This window comes from Pteropus medius, unplaced genomic scaffold (assembly GCF_902729225.1).
Source record: "Pteropus medius unplaced genomic scaffold, Ma_sr-lr_union100, whole genome shotgun sequence".
In the NCBI taxonomy this organism is placed as follows: domain Eukaryota; kingdom Metazoa; phylum Chordata; class Mammalia; order Chiroptera; family Pteropodidae; genus Pteropus; species Pteropus medius.
Genome location: NW_024349802.1, coordinates 29,503,898 through 29,519,741, shown reverse-complemented (window position 1 = coordinate 29,519,741; position 15,844 = coordinate 29,503,898). Strand labels below are relative to the sequence as shown.

Here is a 15,844-nt window from a genome sequence, read left to right as displayed (position 1 = left end):
GGGTGCTCTGAGTAGGAAAATAATAAAAAATAATGTTCAGTTGATGTCACAAGCCATTCACCATTCAGACAGTGATGGTTTTCAGAATGTATTGAAATGAGGTTGTTTTCTTCTGCTTCAAAAGATCTTGCAAATAGCCAGTATCCTGAATTCTGGGAGTGGCTTGGGAGGGGGAGGTGATAGGTGAGTTAACATTAGAGCTGGGTACAACATTTTATTATGGAAAATTTCAAACATACAGAAAATTTGGAAGAACTGTACCATGAACACTTCTATATCCACTACTTAGATTCACCTTTAACATTTTACTCTACTTTATTAACATCAGTCCATCAGCTTCTTTGGCCGTTCACAGATGCATCATTCCATCTTATTTTTTGATGCATCTCAAAGCAAATTGCAGATATCAGGCCATTGCACACCAAAAGTTTCAGCATGAGCACCATTAACTAGAGTTCAATATTTATGATTTTAAAAAATATTTGAGGGAAGTTTATATCCAGTAAAGTGCACAAATACTAAGAGGACCAGCCCATCAGTTAGACCAATGCCTGCCGACATGTGGAACCCAAACCCCTATCCATATCTGCTAACTTCACAGTGTTAGACTTTGATCAGGGGATCACAGTCTTTAAGACTCCCATCCTGCTTTGATCAGAATAGTGGGGGGCGAGGGGGGGCGGGGAAGAATGCAAAACACCTTTGCAGAGCCAGGATAGAGTAAGAGTGGTAAAGCGAGGCACAGAAAGCTAAGAAAGGAAGCAGCCCCCAAGCAACTGTCCTGATAGCACCTGATGAGAGTTTGCCATTTCAGACCTGCAGTTGCGCTCAGGTTGTAAGAGGATATTTCCTTCTGCCCTAACGTCTCTGTGTACGTCTACAAACTTTGAAAAAAACTTCATTTTTGCATATTGCTCTGCATTAAAAATCAAAAGAATGTAGAGAATCTAGAAAAAAGACCGAGAAAATTAACTGGAAAAAACAGGATGGGAAGGGTACTCTTTCCAGGGAAAAGCACAATAATGAGAGCTATAGGCATGCAAGGAATTTGATTATCCACACATTATGACCCATATTGCATAAAAATTATCACTCACATTACAAAAGCAGGGCACTTGTGGAAGGGTCCTAAGGAATAGTCCTGGGCTTTGAGAAACTTCTTTAGAAAGACTGAGCAAAGGTGCAAAACTTTCAAATGAAAAACTGAAATGTTCGTTCCACATTACTAAACACTACCCTCACTGTCATCATGGAAAAGGATAGTTTTCAACAGTTTCAACGAGAGTTGTAAACGCCAGCGTTGTTGTTGTTGTTTTTTTTTAAAGTTTGAGGCCCAAAATAGATAATTTTTTTTCGGAAGTTTAAATTTTTTTCTTGGTTAATATGCATGCTGTTGTTTCAATTTTGAAACCTATGGAATATTATGAGAAATACAGCAAGGTTTTAATCCCGCCATGCAGAGCCCTATTAACAAACTTTTTGTATTCAAACTTTTCCCACTGCGCAGTTTTCATTTTGACAGTGCTTTTAGACCTTTTTTTTTTTTTTAAACAACCAGCACTTTCAAACAAAAATTACAGAAATATTAAGTTTTGTTCTTCCTCTGGCAGACTGGATCCAGAATTACTAAAGAAAGAAAGCGTTCTTAAAAAAAAAAAAAGTTGTACAGAGAAGTATTTAAAAAGAGAAAACATTACGCCTTTATTTTGGTGAATTAGCAACAAAGAAAGGGATTAGCATGGACGGGTACTTTTCAAAAATATTTTTTTTCCTCTGGCTCCCGCTAGGGTGGAGGAAGTTCTCCGTTCCGAGAGAGGGTGGAACGGAGTGGAAGAACAAACGCCTGGGAGTCCCCTCCCTCGTCCCCCGCCCCGTCTCGGGAGCGCTGGGGTCGGCTGTGGGGGCTGCGGAGACAGAGGCGGCCAGCAGGTGCCTGGGCTCCAGCCCTTTACCTCCCCGCCCCCCATCCGTCACCCCCACCCGAGTTCGGCCTCGCCCCCTGGCGGGTGAGCGCTAGGTGTAGAGGCGCGGGGGTGGGGGGCGCGAACCCCGCGGGCTGCGGGGAGGAGGCCGAGGGGGGCTTTGCAGCTCCGGCCTCACCGAGGGGTTGGCACCGCCCGCACGCACCCTCAGTCCGCAGCCCCCAGGAACATGTCCGCGGCCAGGGCGCAGAGCGGAGCCCCGGGGAGGAGAACCGGGGGAGGGTGTGTGCAGCGGCGGCGGCGGCGGCAGCGGAGCCGCTAGTCCCCTCCCTCGCGGGGCAGCAGCTGCCGCCGCCGCCACCGTCAGCGCGCGGGCCGCGGCGGAGCCATGAGCCGCGCGCGCTGGGGGGAGGGCGTGGGGGCGGGGGCGGGGGAGGTGGAGAAGGGGGGCGGAGGGGCGTGGGGGGAGGGTCTCGCTCTCCCTGAGACCAGAGCCCGGGAGGGAGACCCTGGCGGCGGCGGCGGCGCCTGACACTCGGCGCCTCCTGCGGTGCTGCGGGGCGGCATGTCCGAGGCTGGCGGGGCCGGGCCGGGCGGCGGCGGGGCGGGAGCCGGGGCAGGCGCCGGGCTCGGGGCGCTGCTCCCACAGCCCCCCGCGCCGCCCCCCGCGCCGCCGCAGGGCTCCCCGTGCGTCGCTGCCGCCGGGGGCTCGGGCGCCTGCGGACCGGCGACGGCAGTGGCGGCGGCGGGCACGGCCGAAGGACCGGGAGGCGGCGGCTCGGCCCGAATCGCCGTGAAGAAGGCGCAACTGCGCTCCGCTCCGCGGGCCAAGAAACTGGAGAAACTCGGAGTGTACTCCGCCTGCAAGGTACTAGCTCGCCGCTCGCGGACCGCCGAGGGGGGCTCGGGCCCGGCCCGCGGGACCCCCGCCCCCGCCTCCCGCCCCCGCCTCCCGCCTCCCGCCTGGGGCCGCTGCACCGCGGAAGTGCTGCTGTCGCCCGCGCCCAATTAACTGCTTCTCCGACAAGACAAGAACGCTGTTGGGTTTGGGAGAAGGGGGCTCACCAAGACCGACAGCCTTTCCTTGCCCCCCTTGGAAGAGTTGCCTGAGCGTCCGCGCTCCTGGGCTGCCCTGGGGCTTTGTTGCTCTGTAGGAGCTCGCCAGGGGGTGCTTTCCAGGGAGCGGAGCAGTGCTCACGGTGGCGAGCGCCCCAGGGCCAAAGAAACGTCTTTTGGGGGGTCCGAGCGCCCCCACTTCGCATGCCCTCCTTTGGGAAGACTTAGGGGAAAGAGTGAGGGTGGATTAGGCTGCCGGACTCCCGGCACTTTGGAAGATGGAAGGGGCGGAACGCGCCGGCTCAAAAGGTGGGCACAGCCCGAGGCGAGGGTCCTGGAGCTTTGGGTGCCCTCGGCTGAGGGCGGAGGCCCTGCGGTTCGCGGCGACTGCCCCATTATTATTGTATTATCACTTGTTTAGTTAAAACGTTGTCCCAGCTGCTCGGGGTGTAAACAGGATTTGGCAAGGTGACAGCACAGTGCGGCGGGCGCTACTGCTCAGTTTGAGGACACACGTTTCATGCCATCCCCTCTCTATCCCACCTCTCGGCACCCCGTAGCCCCTCAGCTGCAGATCCAGATGTGGGCGTCGTGCTCCCGCGGTGGGAGGATTGCCCGAGGCCGCGGAGCCGCCTGGCCCAGCGCTGTCAGCAGCGGCTTTGTTTTGACAGGGTGACAGCTGAGGGGGGCGGGGACTTAGCCTTGTCAGCTCCCCGCGGCCTGTGGCGGAGGCGGGTAGGAGACACCCTCACACACCTCTCTTGTATTCTTCCTGCCTGCTGCAAACAGGGTCAAGTTCCCAGATTCCTACAACCGAGCTGCGGTGGTCACTTCGAATTTTGGTGTAAAGATTAGTCCTGCTAGAACCGCTCTCTCTCCGTAATGCTCTTTTTAGTGTTTACGGGAGCCTCTCAGTTGCAGTGTTTTCCCCACACCATTCACATTCTCTTCTATGTGTTGAACTCCTACTGTGTGCCTTACAGGTGGTTCAATAAATATTTGTTGAATGAATGTAGGATCTAGCCCAGTTTTTCTCAAACTTTAATGTGCGCAGGAATCACCTAGGGAGCTGGTTAAAAATGCGGATTCTAAATCAGTAGGCCTGCGGTGGGGCTGAGATTTCTGCATTTCTAACGAATTCTCATGATGTGATGCTGGTTCAGTGACCACACTCCAAGTAATAAGACCCTAAGTTAAGACCTGGACAATATATTACTCGTGCCTTTTAAATTTTGAATCTGTGAAATAATAATGCCATGTAGTTGGTATTTCTGAAGAAGGAATGCAAGAGGATAAAGTGTGGAGTGTGCTTCTAAGAAAGGTGAAGGGCCAGGGGTTAGTTATAAATGGCATTAGGCTAATCAAGAACAAGGTCAGTTACTCTGTGGACTTGGTGTTTGCAGTCAGAGTGAGCTCAGATAGGAACTCTGTCTGCTCAGTGTTTTTTTCCTGACTTTTTATTGAGTTCCCATCATGAGCACCTCTCCCTGTTGCCTTAATATCTGAAACTTTCCCGACGTTTTGGTCCTATCTAAAACTGAGCATATGTGCCTTGCATTGATATTTTTGATCCTTTCAAATTTTATAAGTGAGATGTAGCACCTTTTCTAAGGTGTGTGACTTGAGTGTTTCATGTTCACATTCACAATCAAATTTATAGGGAGGGAAAACCTCTTAATAAAGGCCTTTCTTCCTGCTTCTGGGAGACTGAAAGTGTCAATTTGTATTTGCTGTTTCAGTAAACATCTAGAGGGGTCGTAACTGGGTGACAGGCATTGTGCTAGATGCTGGGGCTGTGACATCCAGATTCTGTCCTTCTGGAGCTACTGACTTTGTGTGTGTGTGTGTACGCGCACGTGTGTCGGGGGCCGGGGCATGTGGGCAATAAACCAATTACAATGAAATTAAAAAAAAAAAACGCTTTCTTAGAATGGTGTTGGAACTCAGAGCAGGCAATTCATGGGCTAGAATACTGTTGGGTAGGAATGGCTTCCTGGAGGAAGTGTCAGTGGGTGCTAAGGGTGGGGTGAGGTGAAGCCTCTAGTAGTGGAGAAACTGAAAGCAGTTGTGAAAGCTTGGAGCTGTGCCAACAGGAGCTAGGGCTTCATTGGCTGGGGCCACCACGTTGGGGTGTGTGTGTGTGGCCAGGAGAGCATTGGGGAATCCAGTAATCTTAACACCTGGGGAATGACATTATCTCACATTTGCTTTCTTTTTTTTTTCCCTGTGCTTGATTGTGTGTGAGGGGTGTGAGAGAGCAGAATTTATGGTTCTTTCTTAGCTTGTCTCTACATTTCATATAAGAAAGCCCCAAAGGACAGATTGCTCTACCTTTTGTTATTCAGAGAGAGTAGAGAGGTTAGGAGAATGAGGAAGGACCTGGAAAGAGGTACTTTTCTGGGGGCTGTTGAAAGAAAAATGGGTCCTAGACTTGCTGGAAGATCTGGCCTTTAAACTTCACAAGCGAAACAGAAAAAGAAGGGAGCTAGTTCACAACAGCCAGGGTGATGAGCCACACCCTGGAGAGAAGAGAAAAAAAGAAACAAACAAACTTGTTTTGCAGGATCCAAGGTAGAGTTCTTTGAACTGAGTTCTGGCAAAGGTTGGCTGGTGTTTGACACAGCCAGGTTGACCATTAAAAATGTGAATCTGACCATGTTTTACCTCTACTTAGGACCCTTTAATTTCTCTTTATTGGAGTCTACAAGGCTCTGCATGGCCTGGCCATTGCTATCTCTGGCCCCTGTTCAGGGCCTTGCATGCATGATTCCCTTCTACCTCAGGGCCTTTGCATACACTGTTCACTGGGACTGAAAGCTCTTCTCATCTCACTTTCAAATTAACTCCCAACTTTTCTTGCAAATCTCAGATTCCTTGCATTTCCTTTACTAGCCTTAAGTTTTCTGAACCCCTTTCTACTTACTTTCCCTTCCTGGTGCTTTTATCACAGTTTTTAATTGTATAGCTTTTTGATATTTATGTGTCTTCTGTCTCTCTGAGTAGATTCTAAGTGGTTACTCACTGAACGAATGAACTAGAGAAGAGAAAACTGAGGAAATGATTAGCTGTTAGGATAGCAGCAGTGAAATTTTAGCTTGACTACTTCTTGACAATTGGGTAGAAGGGCTTTTTCACATAGGGCCCTTTAGGTATCTCACAGCTGTCCACAGGACTGGGTTTTTAGTGTTATAAAAGGAACTCTGAGTAAAGGTATAAATACGTAGCACAAATCCAAATCTCCTTGAATTAAAGTGTAATTTATCTACTAAAAAAACAATCATCGACTGACTTTTCTTAATGAAATAGGCTATTTATACGTGAGGGTAGGCAGTAGGGCGTAGTGGCCAAGAAAATGTGCTTCAGAGTTTAGACTTACTGCAAATCCAGCTGTGTGACCTTGGACAAGGACTTTACCTCAGCTTCTGTTTCCTCGTCTGTAAAATAGGAATAATAATGTCCCCTTTAGGGCAAAGCAGTGAGGATTTAAAATGGGCTAATATACATGAGGCATCCAGAGAGGTGTCTGGCCCATCAGTGAGCCATCACAGTAGCTCAGAGTACAAGGTATACTTTTAACTTGGAAGTCTAGAAAAGAATATGGGACTTAGTCTCGAATTCCATCCCTGCCACTTATGTGATCTTGGGCACAAGTCACTTAAGTTTTTCTGTGAGCCTTGATTAGTTCATCTATAAAATGAGGACTATAACTTCAACCTCGAAGTTAAAAGAGAGACAATCCTCCAAAGTTCCTGAAACCTAAAAGTGCTAGGTTAATGCTGGCTAAACTGAATTTCCTGTGCTTTACTCATTGTCTATCAGCGTCAGTGGCTACAAAGCATTTTTGGAAAACCTAGCTGCTTCAATTCTGGGCTGAGTGCCATACCTAGAGAGTTACATGGGCACAGGGCTATACAATTAATTTAAAAAATAGTGGTTTATAGTCTAGAGGTATCACTGACTAGAATATGCAGAGAGTGAAGGCAGCGGTGCTACCATGAGACAAAAAATGTCCTGTGTTGGCCAGGGGCTGGTGAATATGGTGCTAGAACAAGCCTTATAGTTGGAGAGCCCCTGATGCCTTTGTGTTTGTCAGCCACTCCTTCAGAGAGCAAATTTCTTTTTCAACTGTCGGTATCTAGAGCAGTGACTCTCCCCACAAGCTATTTTGCCCTCCCCTTCAGGGGATATTTGGCAATGTCTGGAAACATTTTTGGTCTTTGTAATTGGGAGGAGGGGAGTGCTACTGTCAACTAGTGATTAGAGGACAGGGATGTTGCTAAACATCCCATGATGCACAGGACAGCCTTCCACAACAAAGAATTATCAGGCCCCAAATGACAATAGTGCCAAAGTTGAGAAACATTGCTTTAGGGGAAAATTGTGTTGTCTCATAATACTGTAAATACGTTGGCAGCGTAGGGAAAATTAATGCTTTTAATATTAATTTGAATAACCCTGACAATCTGAACTATTTGTGAATTTTGGGCATATTTTTAAATAGCTTTATTGTGATATAATTTGTAGGTAATAAAACTCAAAAACTTAAGTGTGCAGTCATTTTTGAGTAAATATATGCAGTTGCTCATCCGTCATCACAGTCCAACTCTTCCATCTCCTGCAATGGACACTATTTTTTAAAGGTGATATTTTGTATCAGTTGATTGTAGGTTTGTATACAGAAACAAAATTTAGAAATATCTTTTTTGGAGACTCTTTAGATAAGTAGTATTTAAGCACAAGCACAAAACATGGAGGGGGTAAATAAAATGTTAAAAAAAAATCAGTCTTTAGTTACTTAAATCTGTGGCCTACAATTATTTCATGTGTGATGACTTCTCTAAAAGGCGATATCATGGAGCCAACACACACAGGAAAAATGTTTCATTTGGCAGGCACAATACAAAAAGGCTGAGAGAAAGGGGACCAAATTTAATTCTGTTTCCTCATAAACTTTCAGGGAAGATGGAAATTCAAGCCTGCAAAGCCTTAAGATTGCAATTTGCAGTTTATGTAACTGAGAAAGTAGTTTATAGGGCAAAATGGAACAAAATCTGCTGAGGACTATTTTGTTTTAGGAGCATGTGCTTGCAAATAAGATTTTCTGATGCAGCGCTGCTGCATTTTCTGTCGTCGTTTGTTGTTGTTATTGTTTTTTTACCACTAAGAAGATCAGATGTAAACCTAGATACCTGTGCACATTGACAGGATTTATTCTATGCCTATCAGGTAAATCCACAGGGTTGGACCTGTCATAGGGAGTCTTGAGGGTAAAGTATCAGTTTCATGTGAGTTACCTTGGAACAATCAGAACATCTGCTTCTCAGATGAAAGATCTGGATGCTCAGTACAGTGCCAATAAAACATGAATTTCCAGGGCTCCATGCCTTCTGATTTAGTTCATTTGTCTTTTCATGAGAATAGTTGTCAGTGATTTCCTACTCTTAATGGTTTTCTACTCCTAATCTGATTCAAACCCAGAGGCACCTATGGCAGAATAGTAGGTGTGCTGACTACCTACGAAAACCTGGAGCATCCACCCTCTCTCTCCATGCTCTGTGCCCTTGGGCACCTACTTAACTGCCTTGTGTTTCAGGTTTCCTCTTTGGTGAAGTGGGAGTCAAGGTGACACCTCATCAATTTATTGTGAAGATAAAATAGTTTAGCATATGTGAAAGTTCTTAGAACATAGGTATTTCATAGTTTCTATTTTATTTTATTTTTAAAAGTTTTCCATTGGTCTCAGCAGTTTGTGTTTTGACTCATGGCATTTGATTCTTCCATATGGGGTAAGAGGAAGGTAAGGAAGGTCATTTTATTAGTGGGGAAATGAGACCCAAAGAGGTGAAGCATCTCCCTCAAGCTGCAGTCGTTGCTCAGGGAAGAGCTGGTCCATTTGTATTCTTCCACTGCACCATTTTGCATTCTTTTCCCAAACTTTCTCATGGGGTAGAGAGAGTCTGTTCCTCCAAATGGTTCACAGAGAGATTATCGTTTGTTTCAGGTATTCTCCTGCTCTCCTTTGATGTTTACTGTCTCCCTATTGAGACATTTGTTTAAAGGCTTTTCTAGTTCATTGAAAGGTATAGGCCATAAAGCAAACAAAATAAGCATTCTTTATTACTGGCCTGGGGGAGACAGATGCATGCCCTTGATTGTTTTAAAGCTGACAATCAAGAATGGTAACCGGCTGGCCCAGTAGAATTTCCTGTAGGAAGGAAGGAAGGAACATGAAAGAGATACCTATTCAAGCTGTAGAAGGTGCCAGATGTGCCACAGAGGTAAGGAATTGACTGTCCTGGATATTTAGAAGTCTCAAAACAGCTCTATATAAGACTGCACACATAGCAGTACTTCAGCACAATCCAGAGAAAAGTTACTTTTTAACTTAAAATTGAGTTATCAGACAGTAAAGTGCTGAAATAATAACTACTGTACATAGCCCAGTTAGTTTTTTACATATACATGTATCCATGCAACTCCCACCCAGAAGATGCTACATATTATTTCTAGCACCTCAGAGGGCTCCGTGGTACTACATCCCCACCCCTCGTAACCCTTATTCTAACTTTATTACCAGAGATTAGTCTTGCCTTTCTTAAACTTACCATAAATGGAATCACACGTGTAGGAACTCTTCTGCATCTGCCTTCTGTCACTCAACGTGATGTCTGTAAGCTATGTCTATGTTGTGGCATATAGCAGTAGTGTGTAAAGACACATATTTTTAAAACTAGAACAAGTTAAAAATTGTCAACCATTTTCAGGATGGAAGACAGTGGATGTGGACAACTTTATAAAATGAATTTTAACGAGGCTTTTGAAAGAAAAGATTTGAAATTCAGCTATACCAGGAACAACCCGCGAGAGCAGGAAATGTAGACAAGAAATCAGAGAGGTGGACTTGGCCAAGCAGCTGTAGGTAAGGATTGGAGTGGAGGAAAGGCAGACTGTTGGGGAAGTGGGTGCACAGCTGGTGAAATGTCCTGCCTGCACAGTTCCTTCTCCCTGGCATCTATAATGGTGAGTCCTTACTGGTAAATACATGATGTCCTGCTGTCAGCCATCTTTGTTCTGGAAGATGGTTAGAGTTATACATTGTGTTCCACAAGCCACGTAGAACTATACATATTGGGGGCTGTGGCAAGGTTCCTAGAAGACTGGCCAGAACCCAGTACATAAAGCTCCGGTGGACATTGACCCCTAAGCAATACTGGCAACAATTTATCCTTGAAAACTTGTATTAAATATGTAAGATAAGCTTATTCTTTGATGGAATCATATGGACCATCCACTTATAAATTGATCTTTCCATAATTGATACAGATATATAAAATGGGATTTTCATCTTTTTCTTATTTGTGCAAAATGTAAGGGGTGTTATACCTATTGCCATTTATTTATTCATTTAACATTTGTTTTTATGGGCTGCTTTAGAAGATTCCTGCTCAGGTAGCTCCTGTCCAAGCTCTTTATAATAGTTCATCACCTAGTGATGATTGAAACACAATTGAATCTTGTATAATATTGAATTGCTTTCATCTGTGGCATCTAATTGCACATGCTGGTACCCCCTGCACTGCATGCTTTTCTTTTCCAGGCATTGGTGTGGCTTGTTGTCAAACCTCATTCCAGTCTGCTCTCAAAGGCCAACTTCTCAGAGAAGCTTTCCTGACACTCCACCCCCACCCCCCTCCGCCTCCGGTCTAAAATAACAGAGGCCCATCACGCTATATAATCTTGTTTTTCCTTTGTTGCATTTATCAATGCTCATAAGTCACATATATTTTTAATAATTTCGTATGTTTTCTTTATCACATAAAATTATTAAAAATATAAGCTCCACGAAGCAAGGACTTTGTTTCATTTCATATCCCAGGTCCACAGACTATGTGCCTTGCACATAGTAGGTCCTCAGTACATATTTGTTGAATAAATGGGTCATTTCATATTCACAGTGAATTTCATATTTGTAAGATTGGAGGAAAGAAAATTGTGTCTTAAAGATGAGGAAACAGGCTCCAAGAGGTTGAGTAACTTTCCCAAAGCCATGTGGTCAGCAGCAGGGTAGCCCTGAGATGGGGCTGGAATAACATTGCCTGACTCGGAGCTGAGTGTGTTCCCATGGACTCACAGAGGACCCAGTAACATGCAGTACTTGTCTGGTGGCCTGGACTTCTGCTGTAAGATGGAACAAAGAGAAGTCACACCCATTTTTAATCCTTCTCTGAGCAAATGATGTGAGCTTCTCTGACCACCGGTTCTTCTTCCTCAAATGAGAATTAAATTCTCACCAAGGGTATCATGAGTATTGTGTGACCAGTGAGTTAAGACCTGTGAAGTGAGATAAAGGTCCTACAGTATATTCTAAATGTCATCATTATGTTACTGAACTAGAAAAAAATTAATCACCTATAAAGCCATGTTTTCTAACTACTATTTATATTTTTTGTTGTTTTACTGCCTGCTTTAATCTAAAGGCTACAGTATACATTAGACTTTCTTTAATTTGTTCTTTTTGCATCCAGAGACCCAGACACAGGGCTTATTTTTTTTTTAAATCAGGATATGAATGCCTTTATTTTGGAAAAAAGTGTGAATAGAATCTCTAATGATCCACTTGGAATGATAAAATTCCAAGTATACCGGGAATTAGGAGAAGGCTTTAAGTAATCTCTTAAGTGACCTCAGGGGAAGATGTATGGGATGCTTCCATTAATTCCACACCATCCTAATCAGTCCCCACTCACTGCATGCTCTCAGCCTGTGTAGAGGCTTCTGTGGTATGCAGGAGATTCCAGAAGTACAGGGACTAGACCTGAGTAATATAGTACCCGATGGTGGCAGCTCTAATTTGCATCAGCTCTAACAAGCTGGTGTTGAAACTGGATGGCAGGATGCCACAGAAGTCAAGGTCAGCATACTTTGAAATAGTGAAGTGAGTCATATAACCCAAGGTTTGCACATACCCACAGGGCTACCTGACTAACCCTGTCTCCAAGGGAACACGTCTAGGAGTTTGGTTAAGTGCCAGTGCCCAGCTTGTTCTTAGGTATGTGGTGAGTGACAAAAGGAAGCAAAATTTGCTGGGGCCCCCTCATCTTGCTAGGAGACAGATACAGAAGGAAAGAAAAATTAAAGTGAATAATTGAGCAGGCAGTCAATCTACAGAGAAGCCATCAGGAACTGGGGGTGGGTGGAAGTGTAGGAGAGAGGCCTGGCCCAGGTGGAGTGAACAGTAATAAAACAAAGCAGAGAAACAGACTGAAGGGAACAAGACCTCAGAGTGGTTTAGACATGGACCTGGGCAACAGATGGCCTGGGTTTGATCCTGATATGCTGTTTTCTTGCTGTGTGACCATGAGGGAGATTACTTCCCCTTTCCAAGCCTCAGATTTTATAGCTGTAAAATGGAGATTGTGATGTTGTCAACTTTTCCATTCATTCAACAAATTGTTGTCTAATGTGCCAGGCATTGATTTAGATGCTAGAGATACAGTGACAGATGGGTCCTTCTTACTCTTGCAGAGCTTGCTTTCTGGTAGCAGAAGCAGACAGCAAACAACAAAATAACAAAGTGGTAAGTGCCACACAGAATGTAAACAGAGAAGTAAGTGAGAGTACCTAAGGAGTTCCTTCAGATTTGTGCTCTTTGTGGAAGGGACAGGGTCTGGGGCCTGAATGATAACAAGGAGCCAAGGGAGAGGGTGCCAGGTGGAGATGCAAAGACTCGGGGCCAGATTTGGCTTAGCATGTTCAAGGGCTGCCAGGCTAGATGAGGGTGGGTAGGGGGGTGAGTGTAGGAGATGAGATAGAAGAAGTAAATGAGGGCCAGATTGCTGAAGGATAATTTTCACACAGCGAAATAATCTGATCTTCAGTTCTGATCAGTTTTGACAAATGCGTATCAAGACACAGAACATTTTTATTGTCCTACAAAGTTCCTTTCTGCTCCTTGCCATTCAAATCCCTGTTCTCCAGAAGCAACCATTAAGCTAATTTGTGTCACCATAGGTTACTTTTGAAATTCTAGAATTTCATATAAATGACACCACATGGTACGCACTCTTTTTCTTTCACTCGGCATAATGCTTTTGAGATTCATCCATGTCGTTGCACATATCAGTAGTTAATTATTATTATTATTTTTATTCCTGAGGAGTATTCCACTGTATGGATGTACCACAGTTTGTTTATCCATTCACCTGTAGTGGACATCGGGGCCGTTTCCAATGGAGTCAGATTAGATTTGCATTTCAAAGCATCCCCTTTGGCTACTCTGACAAGAATAAAGTATACAGGAGAAAACGTTGAAAAAGAGGGCCAGTTGGAGTTATTGCAATGTAGATGTAAGTGTATAGTGGTGGCTTGGCTGAGGGTGGTGCAGTAGAGGGGGTGGGAAGTAGAAAGTCTGGAGCTATGATTGTAGCAGCAACAGGACTTCAGTTTGTCGTTGGGTGGTGGCGGCGGCGGCAGCATGTGATAAAGAGACAGGTTATTGGCCCGAGCAACTGAGAGGATGGTAGCACCGTTTACCAAGTTGGGGAAGACCATGGGAGAAGCAGGTTTGGGGTGGATGAGGAGCAAGAGTTCTTTTGGGCATGTGTTAAATTAGGCATGTCTCTTAGCAGTCAAGTGCTGTTTTGATGATAAAATGAGATCATCCATTTGGTAGTTTAGTATAGTATGTGGAATATTCTAAATGCCTAGAAAGTGGTAGCCACTATTACAGTTGGAAGCAGTGCTAAATCATGATGATGGAGCTTACTGAAGAGACTGGCCAAATTGGAGAAAAAGGAAAAACGAGTAAACAGGAATAGTGGGAAATACGATACACTGGGTAAGGAAGAAATCAGTTGCTAGAAAGTCTTGAATTTCAGGTAGAAAATTTTAAACTGAAGTCACATGATAATAATGAGTCTTTGCACTTTAAGAAGAAGAAGACACAGAATGTTTAGTGTGCCAGCAAGGAGTTTTAGGTTTTGGCTCTTTGCTCCTCTGCCAGCTGGGTGAACTCAGGCAAGCCACATCCCTTCTCTAAGCATTGAATTACTTGTTCTGTGGGGTTGTGGCGATGGGAAAATTAGATGATATGGGCTAAAATTGCCTTGGAAAGTATCAAACAAATGCTCAACATTATTAAATGGCTTTGTAGAGGAGAACGATGTATTAGACAGTGGGAGTTAGATGGAGGATTGGAATGTACTGCTAGTGGAGAGGAAGCTGTCTATCTCTAACTGGCTTTTAAGGCCTGACCCTGAGGCCTTGGTAGTGAGAAAGGAGAAGATATATAAATTTGTGAGAGACTTTGAAAGAATCAGATGGCCTAGGGTGAGAGCATTGAATGCAGATGAATTGAGCCTCAGGAGCTGGGGAAAAGGTAATCCAATGAAGACAACAGGATAGTTGAAATGTGGGTGTTGGAGTTGAGGGCAAGCCTTAATGGGTAGACATGCCAGGCGTAGGCAGTTGGGAATGTGGGGTGGAAGTTTTGTTTTGCAGGTTGTGCTGGTTGTGTGGATTACGAGTCATCAACCCAGATAATGACTGATACCATGTGATTTTGACCTGACCTGGGAAGCAACATATACAGTGCTGTTTATTTTGCTCATCTTGGTTGACTTGGTGCCAAAACAACAGGCCGAAGAGTAAAAAATTCTGTCAGCTGGTTGTCTGGATCGCTTAGTGCTAGCCAAACAGTTTGACAAATCCTTCCACTGTGTTGAAGACTGAGCTGACTGCTTTGCAAGTTCACTGAAAAAGTCATAGGATTGGATGTGTATATTAAGAGAGAGTCCAGAATTGTCTTGGGTTTAGGGTTCTGGGACACCAGTTTCTTGGCCCTGGTGTCACTCAGGACCTCTTGAGGCCCTTTCAGCGGTGGTGCATGGTTGGGTTTGCTCCTAGAGAGGTGACGCAGATGTAAAGAAGGATGTGGCTCACCCCTAGGACATTTGGTAGCACTAGAGTCATTCCAGCATCTTCTGAGATAATGTCTAAAGGTCCTGGGCCTTTAATTCAGTCGGACCTGATTATCTAGCACAAAGAGAGCAGTTCCTTATTCAGCTTCAGCACAGGCACCAGGACTTACTTCTTCCAGACCTGTTGGTTTCTGTTGATGTTGATTTTGGAGAGCAGAGAAGACAAGCACTGGAATTGGGTGTTTATACCTGGGTTGTTTTGCCCTGGGTCATTTCTTCCTGATATTCCGATTCCAATCTCCTTTTGTATCCTTGACCACTCTCTTCAGTATTTGTTTTTGTGGTTCCTTGTGACTTTCCAGACCAAATGGCGCTCTAAATTAAGGTGTTCAGAGATTCTTCCTCTACTGAATTACCTCACCAGTTATCTTTTCTCCTCTTCTAGTTCTGTTTTCACTTTCAATTCTAGGCAAATGTGATCTGGGGCAAAACCCTTCCCTCCCTTACTCCCATTTTCTTCTTTACACTTGTGCCAAAAGTCCTCAGATTTCTAAAATCCCAGTTTCAAGTCATAGCGTTATGGGGTCTGCTGGCCTTCCGTGTACAACTATGTGACCTGGAAGTCTTGTCACACAGTGGAGAAAGAAAAAGGTGTTATGTCCCAGAAAGGATTACTTAGCCTCTTAAGATGAAGTTGTATATGGAAAGCTAAAGTTAATATTGGGAGAAAAGAGCGGTATTGACACCCACAACCCTCAGACCATTTTTTTTCCTCTTAAAATCTTTGCTACTCGAAAGTGTGGTCCTCGCATGGGAACTTTTTAGAAATGCAGAACCTCAGGCCCCACACCAGACCTACTGAGTCCAAACCTGCATTTTCACAGAATTTCCTAGGTGATTCATGAGCAGACGAAAGTTTGAGAACTGCTTCAAATCACAAGAGCATTG

General features: G+C 44.8%; 1 protein-coding gene across 1 annotated transcript in view; it reads left to right on the top strand.

Moving 5' to 3' along the window:
• Window positions 1-1,926: 1,926 nt before the first annotated feature.
• The window catches only part of KAT2B (lysine acetyltransferase 2B), an 87,432-nt gene continuing 73,514 nt past the window's right edge, over window positions 1,927-15,844 (top strand). Inside the window, exon 1 of the mRNA XM_039836772.1 lies at window positions 1,927-2,790. Coding sequence (XP_039692706.1) covers window positions 2,488-2,790 — 303 coding nt within the window. The 5' untranslated portion in view covers window positions 1,927-2,487. The remainder of the gene's footprint in view (window positions 2,791-15,844) is intronic.